At 31.7% G+C, this 22355-nt stretch overlaps 1 protein-coding gene across 11 annotated transcripts in view; it reads left to right on the top strand.

Annotated features, from left to right (window-relative positions):
* Br (broad) overlaps positions 1–22355 on the top strand; it is a 70643-nt gene that overhangs the window by 22826 nt on the left and 25462 nt on the right. Inside the window, exons 1-3 of one of the 11 annotated variants that reach the window (XM_064060733.1) lie at positions 8016–8104; positions 9682–9883; positions 17257–17445. In XM_064060733.1, coding sequence (XP_063916803.1) covers positions 9698–9883; positions 17257–17445 — 375 coding nt within the window. In that variant the 5' untranslated portion in view covers positions 8016–8104; positions 9682–9697. Of the gene's footprint in view, positions 1–8015; positions 8105–8474; positions 9049–9457; positions 9556–9681; positions 9884–17256; positions 17446–22355 lie in introns of those variants that run through there. The other 10 variants (XR_010281054.1, XM_064060730.1, XR_010281055.1 and 7 more) reach the window with 10 other exon arrangements.

A 22355-nucleotide genomic window follows, 5' to 3' on the forward strand; every position in this document is an offset into this window, starting at 1 on the left:
AGGTGTTTTAAACAGAGACCAAATTTCATACAAAAAAAATATATGTATAAAGGAAAAAACATTAGAGGCAATTAATTATTTTCCCTTGGGCTAAATCTCGACCATAAATTACGATTTTCAGTTTCAGTTTACACAACTGTAATGTTATTACTTTTTTTTTTTTCAAATAACGACTTTATTTTTTAGTTCATAATAGCCAAGGGAAGTATTGTAATAAGTTCTTTTGAAAAATATCTCGTTTTAATCTTCCTTGAGATTTTACAGTTAACATAATACATGAAAGCAATTTTCCCGTTTTAGTTTTTCTTTTATCTGTTGTTGTGTTTTTGCAGTATTCTTTAGCTTCTTAAACATCTTTGATTTCATGATCTGTCCTTTATTAAGATGATTCCAAAAAATACATTTCCCAATTTATCTTGGAAAAAGCAAAACAGATTTCTCGGATTTTTTTTCAAATTTTAAAGTTTTTTTAGGTATTCTTATAGCTATACCTAAAATACGTCATATCGACAAATTACTAACAGGGCATTACTAAGATTGTACTTTGATATTCTGCTTACGTTTGAATATCAAAATATACAGGGCTTCAATAACTGTTTTATATCCAGTGACTTGTGAAATTTACAAATGTTGCAAGTTTGCCACTTCATAGAAATGGTTAACATTTTTAAAGTTTTTATGATGTCACGTCGTTACCATTATAGTTCCACACATCGAAGGAGGCGGAACAAATCAGTGCCCACTTGGATGTTAAAATCATTTATCAAAGTATATTTTATAAAATATTTTTATATTATTATTGCCATTTAAGCAATTGCTAATGACGTCTTAACTGAAAAGTGGCGCCCAAAAATTCTCAAAACTCAAAAAATAATGGATTTTGGATGTTTTTTTTTCATTTTTGCCATTTTTTTGACTTAATTTTTTGTTCCCATTCAGAATGTGTATCAAAAATGCCATTTCAAGAAATATTAATGACGTCAGCCGCCACTCAAAAAAAAATAGATTTCTAGAAACGCGCAAAAAACGTTGTCCGAGTGTTATTGTCAATTTCAATTTATGAGTTTATTAAATTTGTTCAATTTATTATGTTTTTATGTGCCATATAATTTAATAAGATTTCTTTAAAATTGGTAGCTAATAACATTTTTTATAGAATTACAATTATTCAGCCACAATTCTATTGTTTTATCAGTAATTCCACAAGCGCAATAATAACAAAGCCTACACAAAACGTAAAAAATTTTATCTACAATTTCAGAATTTGTTTAAAAGCAATTTAAATAAACGAAAGTGATTTTAATTTATGTGTATACATTATTACAATAATCTAATATCAGCGGACATAAAATGAGTAGGATGGTGGATAAAAGTAAAATTTAATTATGTTCATGTAATTTAAATGCATATTTTAATGTTTTAACTGGTCAAAACGTACTTTATTTTCACTAATACTAATACTAACTGATGACGTCGTCTTTAGTAAAACTCACTTGAATTGTGTAACCCTATATTCTTCGTTATTCGTGGCTTGTGGATTGTCTTAAAAAAATAATAATAACATTTTAGAACAAATTTTCCGAAAATTTTGATACCTTGTGTGTAGATGTTTTTCGACTAACATGAGCATAATTTGTAAATGGGTTGATTTTTCGCTACGATTTTAAAATGGTTCATGTTTGAGAAATAGAGCTTGGCTTTACTTAAGTCATGCGTGGGGTAAATTTGAAAAAAGCTGTTTTCGTCAAAGTCCAGCCCCTTGTCGATTTGGCGTGGAACGTCCTATGTATTAAAATAAGTCGCGTGGTGTTTTTTCCCTAACTACAGGGGTAGGTTCAGGTAGAAGTAAACAGACAGGGAGGAGGGAGTGCGGATACAAACAGGGATGCTGGAAATAAAGATGAAAACATTGCAGGTTTTATTGCGGTATTGATTATAAAATCAATAAAATATGGCCCGGCGAAACGAAACGGGAAAAATAGCTGATTCACACAACTGTATATTTATTCTATGAGAATTAAAATGTTCATGCGCAACGCAATAACCTCTACCCGCGAAGAATGTAATGATTTTTTGGGGTAAATTGGAAGGGAGGCCGAGGGGCCTCATTAGCATAGGCGGCGACAATTAAAAATTGCCAGCTCCGATCATAGATCACGTGATCGATATTATTCCACACATGGCGTTCTGTCGGGGGTGGCGCGGACCACCCAATTTCGACTTGTTTGTCCGTCAAATCGCTCGATTTTTCCTAGTTACGCTCGATTGCCTTTCGTTTTCAAATTAATAGGTCTCTATTATGAATAGTCACGACTCGCTGAAATCAAATAGAGTCCAAAACGATGACGGTAATTAAAATGCGTCCCAGCACTATTTTTTCGCCGCGTCTCTGCCAATTCTAATCGGCAACAGTTGCCGATTTGACAGTTTGACGGGTTTGACGTTCGATGATGGTGGTGTAACGGATGATAAATGAGCGGCCGGGACAAAAACGGTTACATGGCTGTTACGGTTGTTATGGGGGAATTTGACACGTGATCACGTGACAAGGATCAACAATTTGACATTTCGATTTCTTACGTGACTGCCTGGAAGATCCTGGAGTTGCTGTTTACATTTTCAATGTGCTGGAAAAAGGAAAACAGAGCTTGCCGGGTGGTGTCTCGGGAGGATAGGTAACTACAAACTACCAAAAGTAAAAATTTATGTGTAGTGGAATTCGTGCTATTAGCCGTTTCAGAAAGTTACATGTAATTGTAGTAATAACAATAAATAGTAACCACAATTCAGGAAACTTTGGTAAATGTTATTTGAATTTTATCCAAGCTTGTTGTGATAGGCGAGTTTTTGTGCAAGGACAGAAATCAGAAAAACAAAACAACGATTCATCGTAAACATTTTTTCTTGTATTTTTTTTTTATTCGTGCGAATATAAACAAATATTTCGTACTTTTTCCAGCGACGTTACGATTTCTTAGGGCGGGTTCGTAGGTTACAAAAGCAGATTTCCCGTTTCCGTCCATCGGTCACACGATAATTTTGAATCCGAGTCTGAACTTTTAAACAAATATACTGTCAAATTTTTAAAAAATGGCAAAATGGCAATCTGAATGAATGTATCTTACAGAGTTTGTATTGATAGTCGAAGTTTTTCTGGAAGAACTTACAATACATGTTACAAAAACTAAGAAAATAAAACAGTTTATCCTAAACATGTTTTCTTGTGATTTTTTTGCATTACGCGAGTACAAACAAATATCTCTTATTTTTCCTGGGAATGTTTATGTTTTCTTAATGTAGATTTCCCGTTTCCGTCTACCTGTCATCGTTTGTCTGTCGCTTGCAACTTGTTGACAATATAATTTCGGAATCCGAATCTGATATTTTAAATGGACTAGTTATCATTTTTAAAAATCCATTAAATTGTAGATAGTTTCCTTTATTTTTTAAGATATTCCAGAAGATTTGTTGCTACTTTATATATTTTTTTTTCATTTTTTTCGGTATATCGATAACTACTAACGTCAAAAATATTCAAGTAAAAAAAATCTCAGTAATCATAGGAACTCCTTTTGAGTTAATCGATGTAAAATATATCGGTTCGTATAAAAAAAATCGAGGCAGTATTTTTAACAGATTAAACAATTTTTTTGTCATTAGCTTTTACAATTTTAGTTAAATATTTTGTACTTCCAAAATCGTTATTATCAAGATTTTTTTTTTAATATTTAAAATAAATTGCAAAATTTGTGCGCTATGTTGATTTATTTTAGGACAACTAACGATCTTTTTAAAACCATTTCAGAGATTTAGCAATATTTCATCATGTGAATATGTAGTAGGTTGAAATTCAATTTTAGGAGATTAGTTTTTCAAATATTGAAAAATTGGGGGCGAATTATTAACCCACGGGCAAAAGAGCACATCACTTAGCATATTTTATTATTTTGGAGGGAATTAACAATTATTTATATGTGAAAACTAGAGCTAATTACCCTCATGAGATAAAGTCATCAGTTTTCTGGAGGGGATGAACCTATTAAAAACAAAATAATTATTTATTTAAAAAAAATACAAATTATAAAAAGGAAGAGGAATTTTTTTCTTCATTGGTTATTTCCTTTGATATATTTTTTGCCGTGCGGGGATACTAATCTACATCACTCAGCATATTTCAAGCGAAATGACGTCACCATTTGTTGGGGGGAATTAGCAATTATTTTAGCGAAATTAATACAAATGGTGATGAAGTTACACAGCGGTAACTTATTTTAGTATAAAAATTAGACTGTTAACTGTTAAAGTTACAGTTAAAGAAGCGAGATGTGAAAATTAGAGTTAATTACCCTCATGAGATGACGTCATCAGTTTCCTGAAGGGGATGAACGTATTTTAATACAAAATATTTTTTTATTAAAAAAATTTATAACTTATAAAATAATGGTGAGGAATTTTTTTGGTCATTGGTTATTTTTCTTGACATTTTTTGCCGTCTGGGGATACTAATCGTCGCCAGTTTGACAGTTTGACAGGTTGATTGAGATGTAACTGATTATAAATGAGCGACAAAATTGATTACGTGACCACGTTTGACAAGTGGTCACGTGACAAGAATCAACAGTTCGACATTATTTCAGCTTCTTGCGTGACTGTCCAGAAGGTCCTCGAATTATTGTTTACATGTTCGTTCCAAAGTAAAAGAAAGTTGGCAGTATTGAGATGATCATTTAGTTCAATTTCTAATTAAAAAAAGACAAATATTTATTGATCTTGTCGAAATTTAGTTAATTTAATTTCAGTTAATTAACAAATTCAAAATTAAGTTATACAAATAGCATACGATGGAAAAAAGTCCTCTAGTGGGCCATGAAATTTATTTTTAAAATAAGGAATAAGTGTCAAACTAAACAAGGAACGCGTTGGTGTTGCCAACCTCATTATTTTAAAAATAAATTCCATGGCCTACTAGAGGACTTTTTTTCAATCATACGCTGTCTTTCGCGTAATGTTCCTATTTCAAAGGCTACTGGAAGTCAGATAAAGCCAAACCTGAGGAATCGCAACATAGGTCTTAATTGTTAGAGAATTTGGAGATCACAAAAAGGTGTTGATAAATTTTTATTTTTAGAAATATTTTTTTTAATTGCAATGGGGTAAATTTCAAAAATTTTTCCTTGTTGAATTTTTTCATCTATTTGAACAAAAAAAAAGTGGAACGTCTTTCTGTTTCTTAATTTTTTTTTCAACTGTGGTTCAAAATTTTGAAATAGACTTTTTATTCTTTTTTCTCCTGGACGGTGCAATATTTTAAATTCCTCCAAGAAATAAGACCTCTTGTAATCGATTGAAGTAACTAAAACCTGATGAACTCGTGTTTCTTTAAATAAGAATTATCGATTTTCTTCAGGACTCCTAATTGTCCTGCTTGGAATTAACGAAATGTCATCTCATGAAAATAGACGAGGTCTATATTAAGGGCCTAAATAGATAACCACAAAATATAATAATTATTATGTATATTGTATATTAATTATTTTAAATAATTTTTTGTATTGTGATGGGTTTTTTTTTATTCTTGTATTCTACTCAACACAGATAAATATTAAATATTTAGTTTTCGAGAGACTTTAGTTTTTAATTTCTACATGAACAAAAGGTGTAAAGTAATCCTAAAACATTAAAAAAAAAATTCAATTAACTGGTACTGTGTAAACTTCATTCTAAAACGCGAAATCTCTATCAAACATACCCGGGAAGACGGTAATTTCGGAAAAGCAAGAAAAAACCAAGTGCTTGGGTAGCTTTAACGTACAAATAAATTTCCCTTTTTGTTTCTCTTAATACCAAAGAACAAGTTTTAAAATCCACTTCTCCGACGAACCCGCCGAAATATTAACTTAGTAAGTTTTTTTTAATGCGCTATCGAAACGATCTTGATAAGATCGTTCCAAACCAAACCGCACGTCTGTGATTATTTCGAATAGGTATGTCGAATTTTCAACAATACAGTGTCAACAACGGTTATTTTTGGCCTTTATTACTTAATGAATTTACGTGGTACGGTGTTCTTATTAAAATCGCACTAAAGATGGTGCTACACTGACTCATGGCCGGCGCGGCTTTCGGGATAAAAATTGTGTTGGTCTGAGGAGAGTAAATGAATAATAAACTACCGAGCACAATAAAGGTGAGATTTCGCATTAGTGCAAAATGTAAGCTGCTGAGGTGTCCCATTTCTAAGCTAAATTAAAAATATGATTCATAAACTATAAAGTCACTTTTTATTGTTGGGATGTTTCTCTAAGGATGTATAAAATGTTTTTACTACAAAATCATTTGCATGCATGTTTACTATTGTATTGCTTTTTTAATAAAGTTTTAAGATTGTGTCGTAAAAAGGTTGTTTAGCGAGTTACACATGAGGAATGGGAAATTATTACTAAACACGACGAGGAAAAATAATGAGACGTCCAACTGGACGCTGACAAAAGTGAGGATTTTTCAAAATAATATAGAACATTATGGTATATTAAATAAATTTATTCCTAAAATGAAAACAACTACATTTTTGAAATGAGTATGAAGGAGACTGGACCCCTTCTTGGGACCGCCACTGAAGCATGATAGGTATGTCGCTGGGAAAAACATAAAATAAATCTAATAGTAATAATACAACAGATGCATTTTGTTAAAATTCCTGATTTTATTGTTCTATATTATTTTGTTTTTTTGACTTCATCAGACGATTTTTTTGTCTCATTACGGTTAAAGTAGGAGAAGAAACACGTTCGAAGCGTTGACAAGAAACGAAGTGCAGGGAAATCGATAAACCCGAGAAAAAATTATTAATCAGAAATTTTGTTAAAAAATATTCTGTAGATTCAAGAAGCAAATAACACGCAGTAAAAAATTACTGATTCCGATACCAACTGCGGCAAATAGGATTCTGGCAAAAATTCGCGAATTAGGTTTATATTTTGCTTACAAGAATTAGTATCAGCGATGGCAGCTGTTACACTTAATCATATTAAACTTTAAAAGAAAAACCGTTATTCATTAATCATTACACAATATAAAATTAAATTTTATGCAAATAAACTATGACCGGAAAAGCTGAAATAGGCTAATAAAATATATTCGAAAAAAGTTACATTTACCTACTACACGAACGAAGATGAATAAAGTCGTTTTTTGTTCCCTCTTTTAATCGATTTTGAAAATATTGATTATAATAACTAAATAAAGTAAAAGAAATATGTACTTATGTGACAATTTTGGTCTTTTGACATCGTTTTGATAAATGTAAAACAGATCACTTTGTATGTTTACCACTACCACAAAAATTGGGTGTGATTACAGTGAAAATATATAAATCATAATTAGTGTAGCTTATTACTACGAAATAATGAATAAAAAAGTGGTCGGTGTGAGTTCAAAAATTAAAAACTTGTTTCTGATGATAATTAAACCGACATTCTAAAGATAAAAACAAAGAAGTGAATTTTACGTGACTGTTTTTTATAGTTATTAATCCTGTGATTAAAAAATCTGCTCAGAGTCTTCTGACAATTCAAAGCTTAGCCACAAAATTATTTCTGTTTAGAACTGAACTCGAAAACACAATTTTTTTCACGAACGTTTCTAGTGCTTTGTTTCTAATTTTGCGTAGTTAATGTAGTCCGAAAAATTTGTAACAAACTTTTTGGAGCAGCCGAGGTCCAACTGATACGAATTAAGCTATTTTTGCCTTAAGTTTTGGCATTAAGCCCACCGTAACGAACGAACTAAAAAAGGTAAAAAAGTCGAGCACACATCTAAACAAAGCTTTTGTTTTGTCCACTAAAATTTACTTTTTAAGTGCGAGTACTCAAAAAGTTTTTCTACAAAGGTACTATCACAAACACGCCATTTTTTCGATCATCAAAGGATCATCGAAGTAACAAATAGCAGTAATCGTTTTAGATGCGAATTGTCTAATCTTATCTAGATATCTATTGCTCTATTCAGGGCTCGCCTTATCTTCTAAACGATGAAGCGAGTAGTGTATGCATTTTTTTCGCCGCAAGTGATCGAAAAAAAGTGAATGTTTGTCCAGAGGAAAAGGGTGCGTTCCAAGAATTGAGTGTTTGTGCAGAGTCGTTCGAGATCAGTGTTGTTAAATAATAATCGTTAATCAGAGCGAACGCAAAAAAGCTTGTTATAAAGTAGCGATATCGTTTATTTGTTTAAAACAAAATTGAGCTAGGTCAATGGTAACTAGATTACGCTGTAAACTTTTCGTAATTTAATAAGATAAATTTTTATCAGTGAACAAACTAAAACGCAGCGTTATCTCGAAATTCGCCTACTTCTTTTCTATTTGTTGCTATTCTATTTGGTAAAAAAATCGGAAGGGGGGCGAGGAGGGCGCCGGGGGTGTCGCGACGAGCCGCCCATGTTGATTGGCCGGGAATATGCAGTTCTGATCTTTTCTTTATCGTGAAGTCGCGGGCGAAGCTGGAAGGGAAAAAAATCGAAAAATCCGTCGATGTCTCGCATCGACTGCATGTCGGCAACCGGAAAAATCCGGGCGTTTGTCGAAATAGCAAATTGTAAAATAGTCTCGTCGGAGGTGATGCAGGGCGCAGATTTGGTACGGTTCGATTTTTTTATTTTGACATTTTTAATTGCGGGCCTGTACTCGTTATTCTGCGCATTTTCATTCGTCGCGGGAGGGGTAGGCGGGCACGCACTATTTTTTAGTGCCGGCTTATTACAGCAGATGTCTCATAGCCATGTCCCAATAAAGAATAAGCGGCCCGTCATTTTTTGCGCGCTTGAATTTTTAATATTCGCCCGAATGTCGTGACGTACTGACGTCGGCCCGTGTTGTGTGTGATAACAGACAGTTCAGTTTCGTATTTGGCGGTCTAGTGTGCCTTGGAAGACGCTTCTGACATCTGTGCACCGCGACGCACAGTCGCGAAAATGTCCATGTGAGGAGAAAAAATGGATTCGCCGAAAAAACACCCGAAAACACACATAAATGACCGCAACTGACTCATACAGGTAACGAATTCCGAAAAAGCCAGAAAAAAAAATTCTTTGAGCGATCCTGGAAAAATCGAAAAATACACAACTCCAGTCGCAGGCGGCTGCTGTCAAAAAATCATTTTTTCCTCGTGGATTTTTTTTTTCACACTTACTGTGGATTAAACAAAACACGGTCGTCCCTGACCGACGCCGGTCGTCGCGGCGCATCTCCCGTTTCCGGCGCTTTCCCTTTCCGCGTATTTTTTGCCGATGGCCATGTTTTGCTCTCCCCACCCCCACTGCACACTATCCAATCAAATTTTTTTATGTAATTTACTTTTTAATGATTGAGCCGAGACGCGAACCCGTCTCCGGAGATATCTGCAAATGCACCATCTGTGTTTTTACGTGCGAATTTTTTTACTTGACAGTTTGCACTGTTTATGTTTGATTTTATTTATAGAACTTATCTCTGCTTTTATAAAACCCCATAAAATGTTAATCTCGAACTTATCTCTTATAATGCCGGCTATTATGGTGCATGTAAGTCGACAACTTCAACCCCACACCACTATCGCTGTTATATACCCGAACCCACATCCTAACCTCAAAATATTTTAGGGGGCTCCCGAAATGGACTTTTATCCTCATCGACCTTTTGTTTTTCAGGTGAATACTGATTACGATGGTAGATACACAACATTTTTGTCTGCGGTGGAACAATTACCAAAGCAGCATCACATCAGCTTTCGAGAATCTCCGGGATGATGAAGATTTCGTCGACGTTACGTTAGCATGCGATGGAAAAAGTTTAAAGGCGCATCGTGTAGTTTTATCGGCTTGCAGTCCTTATTTTCGGGAATTACTTAAGGTAAGATAATTTTTCACTCATGACCATAAATCTAAACCAGTTCTTAGAGTGCACTGAGATTAGTAATTCTTACGAAAACAACGAATTTTTTATTTGTACATAAATTTGGAAACCGTCGATAATGATTATATCAATTGTAACAATCAGTAGATCAAGGTTTAGATAAGTTATACAATATTTGCAGTCTATAACATAGTGGTTGCAGGAGGATTAAGACATCTATCTACTTGAGAAAGTTTATCTCATCAGAAAATGTGTTCCATCTAGATAAAAAGCATAAAAAAATACAATTGTATAAAGTATAGGCAAAGATTTCAGTAAAACAAAGTAGTAGTTTTATTGTACTACTATTTTTAAAATAAGTGGTTGTTTTCGTGGATTTGAAACATCCTAGAGTGTTTATTTCAAAGTAGTTAATTAAATCAGTTTTGCATTCTACTTCTTTTATTGTACCACTTTAATTAATGATTTGTTTTGTCAATTTTCTTAAGTAAATAATAAGATTAAGTTTGTCATTTTTACGTCTTTCTGAGTTGTTGATGACGACTTTTTTTTTGTACTTAAATAATAAATAACTCAAATTTACTTTATACTACTCGAATAAGACACTTTCGTAATAAGCAAACAGTAATTGATTGCTTTAAATTTAAACAACCCTAAGCAAAAACGCCCACTCCGTTATCTCTGCCACTAAGTAAGTCCTCGTTTTAGTTTAATTGAACAAAATTCCACTTTTTTTTCGTGGAATTTTTAATGTGGTACAAGGAAAGATCATTGTTTCTCCAGCACAACAGCGCAAAATTTACAATAACAGACATCACAAAACTTTTCAGCATATTTTTTTTTAATTCACAAAAGCCGGTTGACATGGCAACTCTCCTTGTTGTACATTGTGTTACTGAAACGAAAAACAATTACTCCAAAAAAAGTGGTCTCATTTAAAAAACAAAAGTGCTCTTCACGGTGTGAAAGAGGTGCTGTTCTCAACTTAATGATGTCTGTAAATAACCTGTTTTTTAAGTTTTTTATTGTAATTTTTTTTAGTATAGATAGGTGGTAGTTTTATAGTAATGTTGACAGAATATTTTGGTGTTTTGTTTGAAAGACGTAGTGTTCAAATTTATTGTTCATAAAATTCACGTTTGCAAAATCTGCCCGACGTATTTCAAGAAATAAACTACGTTTAATAGACTTTTTCGTCGAAATAAATTAAAAAGCAATAAAACAGTAATATTCTCAGATTATGTATAAAATTGGATCTACATTTGATTAAGTAAACAAAAATTCGTATCACGTAACTAGAAGTTTGCCTATAATTTATTTCTAGTGTGAATACGCTTTTTTTCTAACGTAATTTGAACAATAAAATGGTTTATTTTTTGAAAATTTTCAGTATTTGTTTCGGCACCATTTTGAATTATATTTTGATAAAAAAAATATATAGTTTTTTCCAAAGCATGTTACATGTGTTGTAAACGTTGCTGACTTTTTTTAAGTGAACTGTACATAACGTTAAAAAATTTGAACGAATCGTATGTTAGTACTTTTTATATATTTTTTTAATAATATATGTACTTGGCTATACTATGAATAAACTTAAGTTAATTTAAAAGTTATACTTTGGATACCCTTACTAGTTATAACGCGATTTGATTTTTTTTTTTAATTAAAAATTGCCGAAAAGTACGAGGTTTGTTAATTCACTGAAAAATTGATTTTTTTTTGGCCAGAATGACTAAGTTTAAACTGAGATAAGCATTTCAAGCAGTTGTATGAATATTACAAGCTCCACTTAAACATAATATGACTGTGACCGAAAAAACTTTCTGTTTGTAAGCATTTTTACGACTAAAACACTTTCATTGTTGATAAATTACATTAATACTATATTAGTTTACATATTGAGATATTAGAGTAATTACTATCGTTGGCGTTAATGTTGGTAGAAAAACCAAAAAACGTCAAACATATTTATTAGGGGTTATAATTATCTGGATAATAACGAAAATGGAAATGTATTATAAATGTAGAAAATGGCTGCCGCCAGTTTTGGGTTATTGTACTGTTTTTTTTATTGAATTCTTCCTCTTATTCTAGACAAAAAAAAAATTGAAAATATCTGGAAAAAAAACAAAATGTAATCAGAAATAATAAACTTTGTACTTTTTCATCATGTCTGACATTTGTTTCACATAATATAGTTTTTACATTTTCCTTACTACAATAAGCAATTTAAGTATTGCTAAGTGTAGTAATTTTCATTTGGTAAAAATCTGTAAATAAAATTACCATAAAAGATTTTTCTCACGGAATTTTAGCTCATTTACCGGCTGTAACCCGTGAAATTTTTACACGCTGAAAAAAAACTAAGAAATTGTGCGTATTTTAGTTTGGTTTTGATGTAAAATAATTTTTTTTCATTGTTAGACATGTTGAATGAACCATAGGAATCAAAATAATACATAATATTATACATATATTAAATATTGATGTCACTTGGAAATTGTCATACTTGTTCTCACAGTTTGATAAAAAATAATTTGAAATCCAAATATGTATTTTTTCTATTTAATAGTGAAGTATGTTTAGAAAAAACCTAAAATATAGTCGATGACAGCGGACAATGTGGAATGGTACAACTTAACCTCACTTTTTCGTATAATAAATTTAACACTTTTGGACAACTCCGTCAACTGTCAATTATACACACCAGTATGGATTAATAAAATACATGTGTGTTTTGCAGTTTTCCTTTATTTTTTCATAGTGTACTAACTTGATGTGACTTGTGTAGTTTAACCAATCTATTTTTTCACTTCTTCCAAATTACGAAAATATAATGCATATTTAGGGACTTTTTAAAAGCAGTTTATATCAAAATAACGTGACTGATTAAAATAAAATAATTCCAGCAAAATAAAACCCTAATTTTCTTTTGATTTTTTACTTCCCGAGCGTAAGCTAGGGATCTACTGTAATTTGGTTCATCCGGCGAACGGATAAATTTGTCTGATCATCCCCTGCAACAATTTGATCACTTAAATATTTTGCATGGTAAATTCGTCTCGATTTCTCAAATTTATACCAGTCAGAAAATAATTTCCAAAATCAAATTTTATAATTTTGTATAAACAACTGGAAGCTATATTTGTTCGATTGTACTTTAGAAACGCGGGAAGTTCTGTCCAAATGCGTAGACCAATTTTTATTTTAAGAACAGCCACAATAAAACATTAATTAAAAATAACCGAGTAAACATTCTAAACAAAAATAACTGCATTACTATTAGCAATTTAAATGAAAATAAATTCTCTTTATTGCTCAAAACTCGCAGAAACGTGGAAAATGAAAATTCCAACAACTAAATAAAATATAAAACGTTATCAAAAACTGGGTAAACATAATTAGAAGTCATAATTTTTTATTTTTCTTGGTACTTTTAGAGTTTTAATTTCAAATAATTGAAAAACTAAAAAAACAAAAATTATATGATGTAAAAAAACTGAACTAGTTACTTATTGATGGCCTTCTTGCTGGCTGACTAATAATGATTAAAGCAAATTTTTGGATTGGCAGTTTGAATTATTGGCCAGTGTTCACAGTTGTCAACTTTTTTTATGAATTGTAGTTACATATTTCAATAATTTGAGTTTAGAATTGTAAATCATGTTTTTTTGGGTATATTAAATAGAATGTTTTATTAATTTTTGGGGAATATAATACTTTGTATAAATTTATTTCATAAAAACATATATCCGTAGTAGACTTCTTTTAATTTTGGCAAGGTGTTGTAACTGTACCAGTTGCAACATCTGATATTTTTCTGCTCCTGTCTTCGTCCGACGCACTGTATTTACGCAAGTGAAAAATGCTCGCACTTCTTAGCATTTCAGGGGCGGAAAACGGAAAACAGGGTCTTTCCTAAACGTGGGGCAGAAATTCAGAGAGTTATTTCTTGGATTATTAAAAAAAAAATCCTTGTATACTGTGGAAACTGACAACGTTACTGTTTAATTGTTACACTATAATTTTTCAAATGGTTTTAGGAAACATTGAAGTTTTCATTTGTTTATTTTTCTCTAAACTTGAGAAAATATTTTAGTGATAAATATAAGATTTCATTTGAAATAAGGAAGCCGTCAATTGTAGAAAAATCAGTTTAGATATAATGTCAATAATATACAGGGTGTCTCTTTTATTTACCTACAGTTCTTTGAGCAAATTTGTATCATTTTAAAAGATGTAAGTGGTGGCAACCTCACATTTTTATTATCACTTCCGGTAGAACCGGAAATGACGTCGACTTTATTTTTTTAATGGAATATTGAGTATATTTTTTCATAAATGGAATGACTGATTTTTTCTAAAAAATAAAAAGCAAATAATATTCTTAAATCAATACTTAAAAAGTTATTCAATAAAATAGACGTAAAATCCATATTTATTGTTGACAATCTAGTAACTTGAAAAATTGACACTAATGTCAGTGATCTTTTCAAATGATACAAATTTGCTCAAAGAACTATAGGTTTATCTTTAAAAGTAAAAAAATTACAAGAGTCGTATCAAATAAAAAAAAAAACACGTGGTATATCATTTTATAGATCGTGTAATTTCATTAATTCCAAATGCCTTAAGATATTATTGATATTAGGATAAAACAGGTACACACAAATTTATTCATTTCAAAAATTTTTAAGTATTACATCAAATGAATTAGTAGTCTTAGTAATCTTAAAAAGTATGGATCATTCTGCTTCAAAATAAAGTTGATGTCATTTTCGAATAACTGAAGCCGATATAATATTGATGGTACCGTATGATCAAAAATTGTCTTCTAGTATAGGCTATTAATTCTATTTTTAAAATAATGATGTTGGTAAGACTAACGGTTTGAGACTTGCCATTATTTTAAAAATTAAGTTTATAGCCTAGTAGAAAGATTTTTTTGATTATATGGTATCATTTTATAGATTTTTTTTTGTTAATTAATTGTTCTAAATTTTAAACGAATCTTTTTTTCAAATAAGTGGAACAGGTAAAAGTAAAGTGGGACATCCAATATACTTTGCTTGGTAATAAATTTTCTTTAATTTTATGCACTAATTAAGAAATAAAATTTTGGTGTGCAAAAATAAAGGCAAAAATGAGAGAAAAAATTATTTACTTGTCTTTGCATTCTTAAAAATCTTATGAATATATACAAGGTGGTAAAAAAATAACGTACCAACTCTGACAAGTTGTTAAGGATTGTTTATAGAACAGAGAAAAAATAATTTAAAAAATTCTTGGCCCCAAATGTCGAAAATATAGCCCTTCAAAATGTAACTTTTATCTTCAATATTTCACCATATTCTAATTCACTACGTAGTGTTGGATACATGAAATCAGTTGCACTTCCATTATTAATTTTGGAGGTATCTTGTTTTCATCCACAGTTTTCTTCATTTTGTAATATAACAAAAAACTAGAATGAATTGGAAAAGTTTGGGTAATTTTTAGAGTATTTTGACTTATCGGTCTAAATCCATATTTTATTTCTGTAAGTGACCATCAAATTGACGTAAGAATTTTTTTTAAATGATTTTTCCCGAACTTAGTGATCCTGTATAGAGAAGGTTATTATTTAAAAAAAAAATCATCCTTGGGTGATTTTCGGAAAGACGCGTTGATTCGAAGATACAATACTTTATTAATTCATATTACATGTAAAGAATTATTTCAAAAATCCAGGATTTCACCGTAAATTACATAATTATATATATTTTTTTATTGTACTGTATAAAATTTATTTGATACTGTCTTTCAACATTATAAAACACATGTGTGAAATGTTGTAAAACCGAGAAGGAATCAGGTTTTTACGGAATGACTACAATTCACTGTTTTACTATCGATTCTGTGTACGTAGTAACAGCCTTAAGCCTTTTCGACTAAATAGGTTGCTTAGTTTTTGCTGTGGAAACGCTCGGACTTGACAAAACATTTTTATAATGGAATCATTGTTTTCCATGCTTAATTTTATAAGTTGATTTTTACGGAAATTAATTTTGTAATTTAATTGTAAGTAAAAATATTAAGCAGTGTTTCCTAATTTTCGAGTAGTTTACTACGGTTTGATGTAGTTCCTTTTTATCAGTAGTAAAATTAGTAGAAAATGAAACTGTTCTTTGTCTATTTGATGCGTAGATAATATTGATTCGTGTCGCAGCATTCGCTAAAAGGGAAAAAATTTGTCCTGTGATATGTATAGCCTTTAATAAATTATTTACGTAATGTATGTACTGCGTTTTCTACGCAGTTTCGCTCACCTTAAATTCTACTCAACATCATTTTCTCCACTTCTTTTAATATTTAAAAAAAAAACGACGTAACTTTTACTCTGAAATTAATTAGTGAATTATGTCTGCACCAAATCTAGAGGGGTTTTTCAGTGCATTGACATTTTTAAACGCAAATTTATTAAAATTTTTTTAGTATAAATTTTTAACATCAATCGAATTGCAAATTTGTAGATTATTATTAATTTTCTTTGACTGCTAAGAACAAACATTTTTTGTAATCGTGGTGGACTTAGTAACTGCACTAAAATAGCATCATTTTGCGATTACATAATAACAGATTGTGTGTTCCAGAATGAAATCTCGAAATTTCAAATTAAAGTTCTTACAATGGAAGATACCTGTGATATATTAATATGAAATGTTTTTCTTGATTTAAATTTAAATTTCTTGCGTATCTTACTTTTGATTTTTCAACAACTACAATGCACCACAATAGACTCTGAATTTATTCACGTGCGTTAGAAACAGTTACCTACTTAATTATGTCAGATGTCTGCTAGAAATTATGTTGTCTTTTTCATTTCACTGAAAAGAGAAACAATATACGTACATACATTCATAATCTTGTATTTGCATGAACCCGTTTTATCATTAAAAGCGTTGAAACTGCCGAATTTTGCTGTCACGTCAGAGCAAATAGAGAAGTCAATATTTGATCTAATTTTATTGCATGTGCGAATTCGGCAAAAAGCACAAATGTTTTTAAGCGAAACCTCGAAACGCCGTATTATTCCTTCCTCTATCGCAGAAAAAAATCCCAAACGACCAAATTAATAATTATTACAGTCATCGCGAACGTTATTACTACTAGAGAATTCTTAATCTTTGACCTCTAATCGGTTTTTTCTACGGTTTAAATAAATAACATCTTACTAATTCTAATAAAAATTATCGCAATGCACTTTATCACGGTTTATCTGTTTGGACAGCGACTACACATTTTTTTTATTTATCGTGTTGAGGAATGGAAAAATCGAACAACGATGACGCAACACTTTCAATAATTTTTCTGTGTTTTTTTTTCGACAGTCTACTCCTTGCAAACACCCTGTGATAGTCCTGCAAGATGTTGCGTGGACGGACTTGCACGCTTTGGTCGAATTTATTTATCACGGCGAAGTCAACGTGCATCAGCGTTCCCTGTCTTCGTTCCTCAAAACGGCGGAGGTGCTCCGGGTTAGTGGGCTCACGCAGCAGCACGGCGATGACCGTGAACAGGTTAGTAAGACGCTCTGTATTAGATAGTAGGGGAGGATTTAATGGAGGCAATGCTAAGATTGGGTGGAAATTCGAAGGAAGTTAAACAGGAAATGATTTTAGATGAACTCATAAGTCGGCGTGAATGGAAAAGGAATGCCGACTAGGTTTTTTCTTGTTTGTCGTTAAATAATATTGATTTTTAATGTTGCGGAAAATCGTCTGTCAGAGTCAGGAGTTTGTAATCGAAAAAACATGGAAGAGTTGCTTTTTTAATTGAGCCGCTTGAGAAATGTTATTAATTTTAGGATTTGACGGTCAGGTTAAATTTCTTGAGATTCAATCAAGTTAAAAAATTGAGGCAGGCCAAATACATATATACCACGAAATGGAAATTTGAACAAAAGGTTCTAAAAATTAAAAACTGATATGGTTTTTGATTAAAATATGTCATTCATTACCTACGGATTAAAGCCTGAATGTGAAAGATAGGGTTAACTTTATATTTCGTCGACGTTTCATGGCTCTCAGAATATGGAAAAGTAGGTCCCCCGTTTCCTTCTTCGGTCTGTATTGGATGTATTTTAATAGTACTGTGTGCATGGTAAAACGCTGCTCAAAAAACTATAGAACTTGAAATATACAGGGTCGCCAGAAAGTATGGAAAATGAAGAAGCAGTTATACACATCAACTGAAATTAGGTAAAGGGGTACAAGAAGTTGTGTTCTAATTATTCGTCAAAAAAAAATTTTGTTTGCTTCATTTGTTTTCCGAGATGCAAGCCTAACTTGTTTTTTTTAATGGCACCACCATATAATTAATGCATATTTGAATAGAGCTTCTTTTACTGAATTCATTGATGTAACACAATCATACTTTCTTTCTGATTTAGTAATTATTAATTTTAAATAAAATTAAACAATAAATAAATTGACTCATTCATAATTTTTTTCAGTCACCCTGTATAAGCATTTCAAAAAAATATGAATGGAATGATAAAGCACAAGTATAGAAGCATCATATTTTGTACATTTTAAGTAAGATTTATTTGGCAAAATTTTGAGATGACGTCATTAGTTCTTAGGGGGGTCGTAAACGGATAAATTGTGATTAATGATTTACCATGTTTACGATAACCTTAAAATATTTGAAAGGTTTCAGAGCATTCGGTTCTGTAATTTCAAAGTTAAATTGTGAAATGTTTTTATAGAATTTTGATTTATTTACTAAAAACTGGATGTCCAGACTAAAAATTCAACACGGATTAATAAACTACAGTTAGAGGAGTATGTTATTTTATAAAATTTAAATCACATTTACTATTGTGAAACTTGGAGATGACGTAATATCATCTTTAGTGGGGATGATCCGAAAAATTTTGGTCACCACCTACAGGACATTCACAATATACATAAAAAATTTGTCGGCAATCAGTTGGGTAGTTTCGACGAGAGACCTATGTTTTCGTGTTCTAGGGATCAGGAAACGTCGAGAAAACTAAAAGTAGCGAGTCGCCAGATGGAATCGATTACAATACTTCCTTAACTACGCTCTTGTTCGAAAATAAGAACAGATATAAAAAGTATGTATTTAATAATTTTTTGAGATGACGTCATCGGTTTTTCGAAGAGGAGCTGAATAGATTTTTATTAACACCATTCAAAAGAGTCAAGCTTTAGCATTTTATCTGTGGAAATTATAAGAAGTCATCGAAAATTCTGGCGTTAATGGGTACTTTTTAGCATTAGAAATTTAACCTACACTAGTAATTATGTTATGTAAATAACTTTTTTATATTTAAAATCCACTTCAGCAAAATATATTTTCCCCTTTTATTTGAATTATATTTTTATATTTACAGTTGCTGATACGTACTCAGCGATAAAACTAATATTTTCGCTGATAACTTTTTATTAAGACACGCATTACCGAAATGTACTTTTTTTTTGGTGGAGTAATTTTAACGATTTTGTTAGATGTATGGTCAGTGCTTTTTTTTTAAATGGAATGCAATGAAGTAATCTCTCCGCATAATAAATCCTTCATTGTAGTGTAATTTATTTTTGTATGTATCGACTTTTTCCTAAGCAGTTGATGTCATTTTTGATCCGGCGTGAACCAAAATAAGTTCAACTTGTTTCGTTGCTAAGCATTATTGCAAGCCTCAGGAGGCCAACGAATTCGTTCAGTTTATTTAGGATTTAAGTTCGAATAATCGGACGATTGTGTTTGTTAATTTGCAATGATTGTTTTGTTGTACACTACATTAATTTAGTACTATACCCCGGAAATTTTTCTTGGATGCAGTCTTTCGAGTTAATATGATATCTAAATAAATAAATGCCAATAAATCATGATGTCAAGTTAAGTAGAGCTGACTTTGTGGTTCTAAGGATTACTTTTGAATGGAGATAGTTGGAACTGAGTTTGATCGTCAACGGATCTATATTTCGAACGATCTCTTCGAACTCGACCAGATAAGATTACGAAAAATTTCCACTCTTGAAGCTATTCCAAGAGACTCAAAAAGATTCCTTGAAACTTTTTGCCGGTAATTATGTGTGATAATAATTTAAATTCCAATTAATCGTTTTAGTTCTGTTGTTGCAGTAACGTGAACAATGACGTGATTTTTCCGGATTTAGTGTGTTTTATTGTGCGTGCATTTTTAATAAAAATTTCGAAGTATCTTTCCCAAATTGGTTAAATCAGTTTTACAGGGACAAATTTCAGCGGCAGGAATCGTTTGAAATCGTTCGGATTTAACCTGACACATGATCAAAGAAATCGCAAGACACGATGGATAGAAATTGAAAAAGCTGCTCCGATTTAAATTTCAACTGTTCTGGTGTTTAATATAATAAATGTTGGTGATGTAAAATTGTTCAGATTGATAAATGAATTAATCAAAGTGCAATAAAATTTGCAAAAATCGAAGAAAACGGTTGCTTATAAACCCTATTATTGGTGTTGACACGGATGTCAGTGTGCATTCTAGCATTTAATCCTCTTCTTCCAGTTAACGCATTTAGGCCCGGTTTACCAAGCGCTTAATTACTCTATTAACTTAATCACGCAATTAATCGAACACGTGATCAAATCCAACCAATCGGATCCTCAGATTAAATTAACATTCTAAGTAGTATGTAATTAATTCATGTGCCATAAACTGACCCTTTATCTTTGATAATACAAAATAGTTCCGCATTGTTTGTGCCTCACTAATATTTTTTAAAATTTCTTTTACCTACTTCAAAAATAGCGATAAAAACCTCATTTTCGAGCTTTTCTTGTCCGCGTTTCGTGCCGGTTTGTTGCCTTCCGCAAAGCCGCCGAACTATAAAATGACTCGGTGTTATCAAGTCCTTGCCGAACGAAATAGTAAATAGTTTTCATTGTCGCGACCTTAACATTGAGACAGAACTATTCAGCGCTTATCAGAGATTGAGCTTTTTGTTTGAACCGCGAGACCGTCACGCACCAACACAACCCAGCCGTTATTTACGTCTGGATATCGATATCGGCAAAACTGCATTGATTTGACCTGAACTTTCCTCGCCTACGAAGCAGAATCGAAACCGGTGCGTCTCGGCAAAGTTTTTTTTTTGCGAGACGACGTATCAACTTTTTGGTGTATTAATCTGTTTATCAGGATAAAATGTTTCATACTAGAAAAAGCTTGCCCTATGTTAGCTACAAAATTTCGGTTTTGCGGAAACGATACAAATGTGCACACTTGCAAACAATAAAGTCTCTAGGGGGGCGTGGAAACAATTGTTGTTTATTGGAATCGTAACATATTTCATCGTGTAATTACAGGTTGGTCTGTTACAAAATACATAAACATAAAAAAATGCAAAGTACATAGTGGACTTGATTTAAGTTTCCTAATCTCGCCATTTTAGTATTGTTTTTATTTTTATCAGGAAAGTTGTCTCCGGCGAAATTATTATTTTTTTTTTAATTTGGTAGCCAGTGGTATCCTTGGCATATCGCAATAGTTGGATTTAATGCAATATACAGGGTGTTTTCATCAATAACTGACTTCTTATATTTGTTTGAATCTGACAAGTTGCGTTACAATCTGCACGACTACAAAACTATTTCATGCATCCTTAACAACAAATGAGTTCTGAGTGATAACTTCGCAAATGATTTTAATTGAATGAAACAATGGAAATGATTTTAATTTCAGGAAAAAAACGGGACAAAAAAACTTGAAAAATCAACATAGTTTGTTATAAATACAATCAGTGAGTGGTTTCGCGGCCGATCCGATCCAAAAATTAGTTTAGAAGACATTTTGCAACAAACAAGTGTCCTGTTCGAATGAACTATAAACTAAAATTGTTTAATGGAAAATTCTGAATGGAAAAAGTAGCAGATTATTTGATTGTTGACTCCGAATTTACAGATTTATCTATTTATTCAAATGAGATTGCGAAACAAACTTAAAGATTTTTTGGTAAAGTTGTAGTTTGTAAACTACGTGTGTTTAGAACTATTACGCCACGCCGACTTCGGAAAAATTAAAAATAGAGTTCCTTACAAGTGTCCTTCGCCAGACGTTCAACACATTTATGAAACATCCAAACGTTTAATTCGCAAGTTCCAGGATGTGATAGTCAAACGTACAATAAGATTCTGTCTAGTACAGGAATTCCATTCGATACACGTGAAATGAATGATTATACTAAATTTCAACCGATATTTTTGAGTCAGAGTTGAGTTTACTTTGTTATTGGAATATATTAGAATGTAAAAACAAACGGAATTTAGAAAGACCTATCGCATCATATCATGTCAACATCCAGATTAAAAGTGATTAGTTAGGTTATGTTGTCGTGGATTTACGACTGGGGGCAGTGGTACCACCCTAAGCTTGATAGGCAACGCCAACTCTAATGCATTTTTTGTTACTTATTGAAAA

Source organism: Zophobas morio, unplaced genomic scaffold (genome assembly GCF_036711695.1).
Source record: "Zophobas morio isolate AGI-343-1 ecotype UQ-CSIRO unplaced genomic scaffold, CSIRO_AGI_Zmor_V1 ptg000021l, whole genome shotgun sequence".
NCBI lineage: Eukaryota > Metazoa > Arthropoda > Insecta > Coleoptera > Tenebrionidae > Zophobas > Zophobas morio.